General features: G+C 40.7%; 1 protein-coding gene across 5 annotated transcripts in view; it reads left to right on the top strand.

The window, feature by feature from the left end:
• Window positions 1-3,441: 3,441 nt before the first annotated feature.
• LOC102212508 (ankyrin-1-like) overlaps window positions 3,442-12,073 on the top strand; it is a 78,861-nt gene continuing 70,229 nt past the window's right edge. For all 5 annotated transcript variants that reach the window (XM_005729338.2, XM_013909869.1, XM_013909871.1 and 2 more), the window contains exon 1: window positions 3,442-4,180. In XM_005729338.2, the coding sequence (XP_005729395.2) occupies window positions 4,055-4,180 (126 nt within the window). In that variant the 5' untranslated portion in view covers window positions 3,442-4,054. The remainder of the gene's footprint in view (window positions 4,181-12,073) is intronic.

The following is a 12,073-nucleotide window of genomic DNA, read 5'->3' as shown; positions in this document are numbered from 1 at the left end:
CTGCTGGATTATTCGGGAATTACCAGTCTGCTGCTGAGACGCTCGGGGTCGTGCGGTGTATGAGGCACGAGCGCTCTCCATTCGCTGTAAAGTTTAGCGATAGCTGCTAGCGCCCTGCTAGCCGTTTTAGCTAGTGAGCAGTTTAGCCAGTTTAGCTCCACTAACCCACGGTCGTTACAATATGTTTTTATATTAAATTCTAGTTGTATAGTATATAGTGTATAGCTTAGTGTATAGCTTATAGGTGCAAGATCCAGCTAATGTGATACACACTTGTAGGTTAACTAAGCTATCTTTCATGAGTGGCAGCTGGCATGTATGCAGTGGGCTTCATAGAACACAGCAGGAGAGCGCAACTTCGGCAACAGTGAGTTTGTATTTAAGAACAGTACATTAAGTAGAAAAACAAACAAATAAAATACAATGCAATACATGAGCTACGTTTATGAGTTAATTCATGAAGTCTGTACTTTGGCGGTTGGCACAATAGCTAGCAGTATACCCTTTTCTGAAAAATGTCGACTTATAAAAATGTTATTATAGTTATGGGGGAAAAACAGCGACTGCATCGGCATTCTTTTTTTTTTTTTTAAATCAGTAGCAAATATTGGACTACGCCTGTAAATGTTAGCCCAACTTTAGCTAGGCCAAGATTTTTTTGTTTTTTCTTAAAAGTATATTGCAACAGAAATGTTATGAGTAGGTATCAAAGGCTATCATATATCATAGCCTCATATATCTTAGTTAATATAGTGGTTGTATTGCTAGCTGGCTAACTACTGGGATACCAACCTAGTTCTGCTGGCCAGTAGAAGCCCTGTAAACTAGCTACCCTGGGTTTTCTTAAGTTATCTGTAGCCAAAATATAAAATATCAGAAACATACATTATGGGAGTAGTAATGGCTTTAACTTCAAATACACACTACCACAATGTAATAGAGAGAAATCTGCAGGTTATGATCTATTTTTATCTTGTCATTTAAGTTATTATGTAATAGAATACATTTCTAGCTGCTCCTGATTTCTTTAGAGACTCCTAGTAAATATTGGAAACAGGTGTAAACAAACATTATATATGGCAAAAACAGCAGTTACAATGAGCTTGAAAGTCAGTATTTGGTACGACTATTTGACCTTTATTTTTCAACACAGTCTGAACTCTCTAAAGCTTTCTTATAAATTCTTTAAGAAGTCTTCAGGAATAGTTCTTCAGGCTTCTTGAAGGGCATTCAGCGCTCTCTTTTGTTATATTCTCTGTCACAAAGATACAATTTAAAATTGGTTCTGTGTTATTTGTGATGTGTAGTCAGTGTCCAGAGAAGAAAGAAAGACAGTAAGAATAGGACTGGCTCCATGAAAACATAAAGAAATTGGGGGTGGCATAAAACTTTTACAATACTGTATTCTAACCATCAAAATGTTCCTGCTGATGACAATCCTGTGTCTAAAGAAAAAAGGTCAATGGATATTTTTTACGTCGATCTTAAAGTTGTTTAGAGTTCTGTTCATTACATATTGGTTTTGTGTGCTGAAAGCTGTCAAAGACCGTTTTTGTAGTAAATTGCAAAAGTGTGAATACAACAGTAACTTACAGTTGCCTAAACCTGCTCCTGTGCTTCACCCTGCTCAGGTTGAAGTAGAGTGTTTTGGCTGTTGCTATCTAAGCCTTTGGAAAGAGTCCAGAGCACAGGTCAGCATTTTCAGAAATAACTATGCCTTTGTTCACTAACTTGAAACTAGAGATTGAGGCTATAAACCAATCAGAAAAGTGTTTACTGAGGTCATAGAGCAAGGAAGCTCACAGTCATTTACATTTGTCCTTCAGTTCAACTAAGTCTTTTTGCAACAAGAGGAATCGCCCCCTGCTGCCATTTAGAAAGAATGCGGGTTTGAGGCGCTTCCACTTTGGCTTCAGTTTTCAGTAATGAAAGTTCTGTTAATTAAAAAAAAAATTACATAAAGTTAATGCATGAAAAGAGCAACAGCAACAACAATGCTTTCCTTCCCACAGGTGAATAAATGACGCCATAAAGAGGTAAAGACAGGCACAAACTGGACTAATGTTCCCGTTGTGCTTTATTTACTAGAAAGTCTAAATAGCTGCTCATCTGAGATATTTGCACTAGAGTCCTATAGCCACACTGTTGCATAAACTATTACCTATTTAGTCTGTATTTTATGCACATGGCTTTCAGAGGGCACATGGATCACTCTGAGGGGAGTTTTTATGCAGGATTTGCAACAATTAGTCTGGTTGCTTTGATGGTGAGTCCAAGGCAAGCTCTGGCATACATTTTGTTGCTAGATCTATTAAGCTAGATCCATTAGCCTGATACTAATGGATCTAGCTTAATAGATCCATTAGTATCCGTATAAAATGTCACTCAGATGTGATGCATACAAAGAAGCAAGAAGTTGCATAGATTCACACAAACACAGAAGGCATCTATGACTATAAAATGTATGCATTCCTATGCATTCCTATGCTGCACTTTACATTGCTACATCATTCTGCAGAAAGATGATGTTGCAGGGGCGGATGGGGGAATAAATGAGAGGAAGAAAGAAAGAAAGAAAGAAAGAAAGAAAGAAAGAGAGAGAGAGGGGGGGGGGGGTTGGTAGACCTACACTCTGGTGATGAACAGTGTGTACAGAATGCAAATGTGTTATATTAATGAATTAATAATAGCTAAAGAAATAATTCATTTTGGAAATAAGATGCAACTGTTGATAAGACAACAAACAAATAAACAAACAGATATTGTCATGTCTGTTGAATATAATGGATTTTATAGTTTGAAAATTGGTTTCCGGATTTGACTCACAATAGGAAAATAAGAAGGATTTTAAGTTAAACCTGGATGTTAGCTTATTAGAACCAAATAAAACAAATTTTATAATCATATGAAGGCACAGCAAGTCAATTTTCCATTAGATGGTGACACAGTCAAAATCAGTTGGAGATTACCTGCAAAAACTGTTAGTAGTTTTTCAAAAATGAATGGTAATGTTGTTTTTTGTTGCACCAAACATCTGTGCATACCCTCTTGATTTGATGGAAAAAGGAAAAGTGGTGGAATGAAGGGGAAGGGAGAGGAGCATGCAGTTTTTATGAGGCGTTCACATCGTTGATGCTTTTCTTCTGTTCTGCTTCTGACAAAACATGAGAGAAACAGGCAGGTCTAATACTTATCACACGGCATACTGTTTCCATGCCACCTTAAAATCGACTTTTGGCCAAGCTGTGCAAAGACTCATCGTAAAAGCATGATGCTGCATATTAGAAACCCGTTTCTGTTTCACAAGCTCCCATTTTTCTCACTTCTGTTCTTCTTCTCTGTCTGTTTCCAGGAGGGAGGTGCCATAGAAAAGCTATTGGCAGAGAGAGGGAAAAAAGACGTGAGAAAAAAATTATTTGAAGGCATTCAGCAGCTTTAGCGCCCTCATCTTTTGTACCTCACTTATGCAAAAACAGCTATTCTGAAAAAAAAAAGCCTTTAACAAAGAAGAAAACTGGAGAAAGATGCAGAGCAGCAGGAAGAGGAGGGCATCTGACAGATAAAACGAGGGAGCTCTGCAGCAGGATCCCTACAGTGCTGTACACAGAACTGCGTGACTGGTCTCTGCAAGCAGAGGGAGGAGAGAGGAGAGAAGGGAGGAAGGTAGGAGAGAAAGAAAGGGGGAGGGGAGGCAATTCAGTGCAGTGCTAGCAGACTGGATGAGTAGCAGCCGCGGCATAAGAAGCAACATCAGCACCACTAGCTGTAGCATCTTTCTTTGTGGCTGCTGGAGGCTGTCTTGTGGCTGCTCTACCATCAACAGCCACAAGACACACACACACACACACACAAAAATATTTGGACACAGACGCTCCTCGTGCTTGCATCATACACACACATGTCGTGGTGGCCACCAGAGAAGAGGTAGTAAGTGACGGGGCTCGGGGGACAGAGGGACACAGGAAGAGGAAACCGGGACAACTGGTGGTAGTGCAAACAGGAGGAGGGCTGGAGCGACCGTGACTAGAGCAGCAGCAACAGTAGCAGCGGCACCATGGCGCAAGCCGCCAAGCAGCTCCGCAAGACCAAGGACCTTGCGGAGGCCGCCGCCCAGGAGCAGAGGGAGAAGGAGGAGGAAAAGATAAAAAAGAGGAATCGATCCAGGGACCGCAGGCGCAAGGTATGGCTGATTATCTCAAGAGACAGGGGAAATGGCAGTTATTCTTACATCCACCTGCCTTTCTCTATCTCCAGCAGTCTTTCTCTCTCACTGTGCTTGATTGGTTAGGGTGCAATTACACATGTATAATTACACAGTTGGTCTTATGGCCTCAGCTGGTACGTGTGCCTGTGTGTGTGTGTGTGTATGTGTGTGTGTGTGTGTGTGAGTGTGTGTGTGTGAGTGTAGGCTAGCCAGTCAAGCACATTTGCTCTGGTACAGGTTGTGTCAGCTCTGTCAGATATTTAACCATGGGGAAAGAAAATTAGGCTTACGATGACTGTTATGCCACTAGAGGTGTGAATAATATGCGCTGCCGGTCAAATAACACGAGCTGTCTTTTTGTTTTTCTTTCACGACATGCGTTTTAGGGGATTTCAGCCTCACAGTGTGTGCAATATAAGTATTTGAAGGAAATGCAAGTTAGAGGTACTGCCCAAGCTTATATTTCAATGCAGATTTTTGTCACCACTTACATGGTTTGCATGCTCTACTCTCTCCTTTATATTTGGTGTCTTCCCCCATATTACATTTTTTTTGTTTTGTTTTTTCATTGGAGGAAATATAAAATGGAGGGGGAAAATGGAGGTACACTCTAATAATAGATGCAATTTTAATGCATCTGTGTATCTTTTGGGGCATGTTTGTGCTCCGTGTAATGTTCAAAGGAGAGAATGATGGGGATGATTATTTGTAAAGATTTTCAGCAAGTAATATTTTTGGTTTAGAAAATGAATATTTTTTGTGTGACAAAGTGTGCACACAGAATATCATCCTTTAGGCACGAGAGCACTCATTCACCCCCTTTCACTTCTCTCCTGGACTCTTCCGCTCTCGCTGTGCCACTGGGTGCAGATTTTATTGGGGTTGTGCCTCCTTGCACTCATGCTTGGCAGCGGTGAAATGATTTATGGAAACACATATTACATTTTAGAGATGTTTATTGAATGATTAAAAATATATATTTTTATCCATTTCTACATCTGATAACATTATTCCATGATCATAGCCTTTGTATTTAATATTATGCAGTATGCAAGTTTTCTCTCCCTCTTTCAATATTTCTGTAATGTAAAGTTCCTGGATAATGTAAAGGTCTTTGCGTATTCACTGCACAAGAGCTGTGTGTTGTGTGTGTGTATGTGAGAGACAGAGTGTGAAGCAGGGAAAATAGATTTGTCAGACAGACAGAAACAATTATAATACAATTATTTAATATTATTTTAAGTATGAAACTGATTCTTCTGAATGGAAATATGTGTAGTTTCTGAAGCTGTACAAAATATTTTAATTGTATGATCGGCTTATTTTGCTGGTTTAGTTTTTGTTAATGGTATTGGAAGAATATTGGAATGGGTAAATGGCATAAACATGGTGATGTGTTGAGGTGTCAATTTATGTGATATCGTGACAACCTATATAAATGTACTTACATAGGATAAACATATGGATTGTTCTGCAAAATGACACCCCAGCTTGGTGTTTTACCTCAGGCCTCTCCTTCAGGGAATACAAGTTAACGTCATAATACTTTGTTCGGTTTCACACATTTCCCCTTGTGGGACAATTAAAGGATTATTCTATTCTACATATAGTAATACACATACAGTATAGGACATACATATACACACCCTACAGAACAGCCACCAAACTGGGGCTGGTCCACCGGCACCCTAGTCCATAGAAGACCCAGCAGGAAGGACATAATGAGCCACCAGAGTGTGTGGCGATGATCAGCTAGCCAAAGCATATATCATTTACAGACACCCCTTTAAATAGTACCCATGAGGTTCTCATTCCCCTGATGAAATGTGTTCTTACACTCTGAGGCAAAGAGAGAGCTTTGTTGCTGCAAGCTAGGAACATAGCCTCCACTAGCCTGTGGGAGACCCTCTGTTCAGACAGAGAGCTTTACCTTTGGTGGGATTAGCAAGGCACACAAGCAACTGGTCACATAAACACACATTCTGAGTGCGGTGAATTTGGGTACATAGTACACGCTCCAGGCACAGGGAATGCAGCTCCTCAGATGCAAAAGGAGGGGGAAGCAAAAACTGTAACCATGAATTGTAGTAATAGTCTGAAGGAATAAAAATCCCTCATTTGAGCATACTGACCATGAAGCCAACACAAGAGAACTGTCTGCAAAAGGATTCACAATGTATGAAGGTCACTCACTCATTTTGTAGAAGCTAACCTGAGAAACAATAGTCTTATATGAAAGAAGCTTCATATCTATTTTTTTTTCCCTTTGGGGGGGGGGGTGCACAAAGGGTCTGCAGCACCACAGCCAAATCTCAAAATGCTGGTGATGCCTAACTACAGATCTTGGGTGGTGGACCCCTTTCAAAAGAATTCGTGGCCAGAGGATTTACACCTGGCATCAACCTGTCAAAGTCGATATGACTGACCAAATATACTTTAATTATTAAAGAAGAAAGAAGATATAACAGCTCCCAGGGAATGTCAAAAAGATCTGCAATAGAGGACTGGAATAGGAGAACATGTCGGTTCTGGTAACATTGCTAAAAGGTTTACTATTTATGACCATGCAGTTTTCTGCTGCATGAAGCCCTAGGACTTTAGACAATCACACTGTGTTTGGACCAGACTGCGTATGGAAAGTGCTGCACCTGCTTGGACTGACAACCTGAACAGAACTTAGGTGGTGCGTCTTGGTTGGTAACAGATGAGAGATGTGTCCCAGCTCCACAGCTAGAAGGACTGAGGCTTCCTACTAGGAATCTCATTTCTTTGCTCTTTGCTCCAGACCAGTTGGTGCGGAACTCAACTTTGAGACTGGGCTCTCACCTGCCATGCTCTCTTGGGGATAGATAACAGAATGGCAACAAGTGATGGCACACATAAACCCTCAGCAGACACCGATTGATCCAAGTGGATGGTCCCTTTTCTATCCAGGACATGAGAGAGGTTCAGCCAGATGCTGCTGTTGTCCTACTCTTAAGGCCCTCAAAGGGCATAGGGGTACTGCTGTACAGCAGGGCCCACAGAGAATGCAATGCATGGTTCCTCTGATGTCATTAAGGAGAGGTGCCAGGGGCTGTCAAAGTGAACCAGTGACTTGAACTCCAGCAGGTGCATTGCAAGGTGACAAAGTTGAGCCCGATAAATCTGATATCCATAAAGCTGAGATACAGCGAATCTGCTGTGCTTAGAAGAATTAAGAGGCCTATTACACCATGGTTGTGAGATGGGGCCAGATGAGCAGCCAAGTGTGGTTCCCGGAAAGGTTTAGATAGTGAATTAACTAAGCCAGCTTTCTCTGCATTGCCCAGCTCCAGAAATGGTCCGTAGCTGTTCACAGTAATGCAGGTAGACAGTGGTTAGCTTCATGAAGCTGTTAGCTCACAGACAAAATCAGGGAATATGGGCAGGTGTTTTTTTTCTGAGCCAGTACAGGATCCTAGCCGCAGCTTCTTGCCTGTATGGTGAAACAGCTCAAGCTGTAGCTAGCCAGTGACTTCACAACCTCAAGAACGAGCATCAACATACTCCAGTTGGTAAGCCCAACTAGTCTTGGGTTCATTGAATGGACACTCCTTACTAGGAGAAGGTCATGCTGTTCAACATCAGTCTTTTCTGGTCCTTTTCCACAAACATCACTTGTTTTTCTAGTGTTGAATGCTGGCAAGAAAACACATGTTTCTGGCTTAGTCAGTGCTCTCCTAGCATGGACAGTCCCCAAGCAGATCGGACATGCTTTGTGCTGGTCTTCATCATGCAAAGAGAAACCACTTCCATAAGGACATGGGTGAATAGAAGATTTCTTCTTCACTTGCTTTGGTTTGGTACTCATATCTAAATGCAAATAAAAAAATGCTTGGAAACATGGAAATTAGTCCACATGTGGACTACACCACTGGTAATCAAATTCAAATTCAAATTTTATTTGTCACGTACACAGTCATACACAGTACGATATGTAGTGAAATGCTTGGACAACTGCTCGTGACCTAAAGAAAACAAAAAAGGAAAAGGCTATGAATGAGATAGGAAATAAATATGAAAAATTAAAAAGGGTAAATTTAACTAGGAAGGAATAAAATATAAATTAAGGTTAAAAAGGAAATAACTGTACAACACAAATTAGAATGAAGGGTAAATTTAACTGGGAAAGAATAAGATAAAATATATAAATTAAAGTTGAAAATAACATAACTGTACAATAAAATACACAATGTAGAACTATATAAGAACGTATGAAGAAATATAAATAAATATATACACAATAACAGCAGCTGTACAAGTATTAACTGGAAATGAAGAATATAATGTCCAGTGTTGTGCAATCCACATTATGTCTTCTGCAGTGCAAATATGCTTAAAGTGATTTAAGTGATGAAGTGAAAACAATGTCCAGAATGGCCAGTGTGTGTGTAAGAACTATATGTGTGGGTCAGTACTGTGTGGTGGTGTGATTGAGAGACCGTATCGCCTGCGGGAAGAAGCTCCTCCTCAGTCTCTCTGTGTTGGTCTTCAGGGAGCGGAATCGCTTTCCTGACCTCAACAGAGAGAACAGTCTGTTGTTGGGATGGCTGAGGTCCTTCACGATCTTCCTGGCCTTGGTCCAGCACCGCCTGCTGTAGATTGAGTGCAGGTCAGGGAGCTCGGAGCGGATGGTGCGCTCAGCTGACCGCACAACCCTCTGTAGAGCTCGTCTGTCCTGCATGGTGCTGTTCCCGAACCAGGTTAAGATGTTTCCCGTCAGGATGCTCTCTATGGTGCACGAGTAAAAGTTCCTGAGCACCTTGGAGGGCAGTTGGAAGTCTCTCAAGCGTCTGAGGTGGTAGAGACGCTGACGGGCCTTTTTCACCACGGTGTTGATGTGACAGGACCATGACAGGTCCTGCGTGATGTGAACTCCGAGGTATTTGAAGCTGTCCACTCTCTCCACTGGACACTTGTTGATGACAGGGGTCTGGTAGTTCCTCTCCTGCTTAGTGCTGAAGTCCACTATCAGCTCCTTTGTCTTACTGACGTTTAGAAGGAGGTTGTTCCTCTGGCACCAGTTCTCCAGATTCCTAATCTCCTTCAGGTAGGCCGTCTCGTTGTTATCAGAGATCAGGCCCACCACGACGGTGTCGTCAGCAAACTTGATGATGGTGGTGGAGCTGGTAGTGGCCACACAGTCATATGTGTACAAAGAGTACAGCAGGGGGCTCAGAACACACCCCTGGGGGGCTCCAGTGCTGAAAGTGGTGGAGGCTGAGACATGTCCGCCCATCCTTACTGCCTGTGGTCTGCCAGTTAGGAAGTTGGAGATCCACTGACACATAGATGAGCTGAATCGTAAACTCTTTTCGAGTCGGCAGGCAAAAGAGCTAACTAGCAGTAGCTAGCTCGCCCGACTCAATAGAGGTGTTCTTAGTGATGTGAGGAGTGTTAGAACTGAGGAATGATTGTGATGTGTGATGTTGACAACCCCACTCTGTAGTTTTATGTGGTCTGCCATCTGAACACCCTAAACACTTCCACTTTGTGATTATACTGTTCACATTTAATCACTGAATATCTAGGAGGGAATAAATCTCATAAATCAACTTGTTGCATTGGTGGCATCCTATTATAGTTCCACACTCAAATTCAGTGAGCTCTTTTAAAAATATTTGTAAAGATAGAATTCACGGCTAAGTGCTTCATTGTCACAATGTAGCAATGGGACAGAAAAAAACCTGAATTAATAGGTGTGGCCCAATGCTTTTGTGTATATTCTGCAGAATAAGCCTAATTCAAAGACTTTTAGTTGTCATTTATATATTGTTTTTAATAAAAACACATCAGACAAACCCTTCCAGGTTTGTGCAATGTCCTCCTTATTAATGCTATAATATATTCATAATTATCGTCAAATATAAGACAACTTCTACTGTTTCATACATTGTGAGTGAAAACCTAATATGGAAATCAGAGTGTGCAAAGGATTGTGTAGTATAGTGGAGATGTGCCAACCCCCCTGCTCCCCAAAAAAGTGAAACCTGGTCCTTTACAATACTGTTCTTATGAATACTTTTCTACAGGAGTTGTATAAAAACAGTGCTTCAATTTGTTTAAAACTAAAAATGAAAGATGTTGAAAAGTATTTAGAATCATTATTTGCATTTAATTATTTGTAGAGAACAAAAATGGTTGAATTGACTGTTCTTTTTAGACTACGTACAACATAAGTGTTACCGTAGTCTGCTGGATTTCATAGGCCGTTTGACCTTTCCCTCTCACCTTCACCTCAACAATCACCCATGCCACATCAATATATGTCACTATCTGTATCTGTCTTATTTCCTCTTTTGCTATAATCTCTGAAGACATGAAGGAAGGAAGATCAGGCACAGGCAGGCCTTAATGTTCTTGGGATTTTAATTGGCCCCATTCGATGTAAATCAAACTCGGCAGGATGGCATCTCTCCTCCCTATTCCTCCCCTCGCACAAAGGTTATCCACTCCAGTGCCAACAGAGATCCTATCACAGCTATGGACAGACTGGACAGCAATCCAGTTAGGGAGTCTGCAAAGGAAGTAGCCGTGCTGGCTAAGGTACATGCGTTACAACTGCCCAGTAGTTTTTGAACAGACTTCTGCTATGTACATTTCGGGAAACTAAATAACTAAACACTAAGTGTAGAAATGTCTTTGAATCACTGAATATGCTTTTATGTTCTAAATACAGATTTTAGTTTGATTGTATTGGAAAAGTGTTGACATGTTCATGCAAAGCACTTTTATCAGATTAGATTGGAAAAACATTAACCTAGCTGAAATAATCGTGTGCTCTTTACTATTCATAATACTCGCATGACTGTTAATGATTTCTGCACATCCTAATTACCAAGTGAGTGATTCCAAAATATGTCAGCAAAAATAATGATTGAATTATGTGTGACAGACTCAATACAACCAAACTGCATTACGTGAGCATCTTAAATTATAAATGAATGTTTTACAAGGTAGATCTTCTTATGACATAAATGATTGCTTGCAGAAAATTCAGTTTTAACCTCTTGAAATCTTACATCTAGACATTAAATGTGCCCTATTAGATTTTTCTTTAAATCATGCCATCAACAAGATGACTGCATTTCCACGATCATTACACACTTGTGAGGTTAGTTCTTTTGCGTTTTGCTTTGTGTTGTTTATATTTTCTTTATTACTTTTTAAAATTGTTTCTCTAAATTCTGGGCTTCTAACTCACTGTTGCTCAAATTCTACACTTGAATATAGGGTGGCATTTTTCACATTAAGCCCTTGCTGTGGAAAAGAGGTACAAGCATGCAAAAGTGGAGAACACATTACACAGTAAAGCTTGGCAAAGATACAGTCATTTCTGGCCACTGGTAAAAGGATAGCTCATGAATTGCAGTATCAAACATTTGAAGTCCTGCTTAGTACGTGTCTAATAGTTTTAGTGCCTGATATATACCTATTCTTTAATAGGGTACATAATTATATGCCTTTATTATTAGCACAACAAATGCTAAGAGTGGAGTAATGCGATTTAGGAAGTACATGGTAATGCTTGTCCTTCTTCAAATTGCACTTTTTGCTCATTTTCTGTAACCAATCTGTTATGTGAAACCCTTTTACTCTAGTAGCTCAACACAAAGCTCCTCAGGTCCGTGCATGTCCCTGCTTCCTTCGGGCCTGCACTTAATACAATGAATCTAGAGACCTTTTAATGGATACTGTGTGTCTTTTGTTTGCCTTTTACTCCTGTTTTCCAAAAGAGCTTTATTTGTGCACATGTGAGGACATACAGTGTGTGTGTGTGTGTGTGTGTGTGTGTGTGTGTGTGTGTGTGTGTGTGTGTGTGTGTGTGTGTGTGTGTGTGTGTGTGTG

This window comes from Pundamilia nyererei, unplaced genomic scaffold (assembly GCF_000239375.1).
Source record: "Pundamilia nyererei isolate P.nyererei 1_Seehausen unplaced genomic scaffold, PunNye1.0 scaffold00032, whole genome shotgun sequence".
Classification (NCBI taxonomy): Eukaryota; Metazoa; Chordata; class Actinopteri; order Cichliformes; family Cichlidae; genus Pundamilia; species Pundamilia nyererei.
This window is presented reverse-complemented; position numbering and strand designations above follow the sequence as displayed.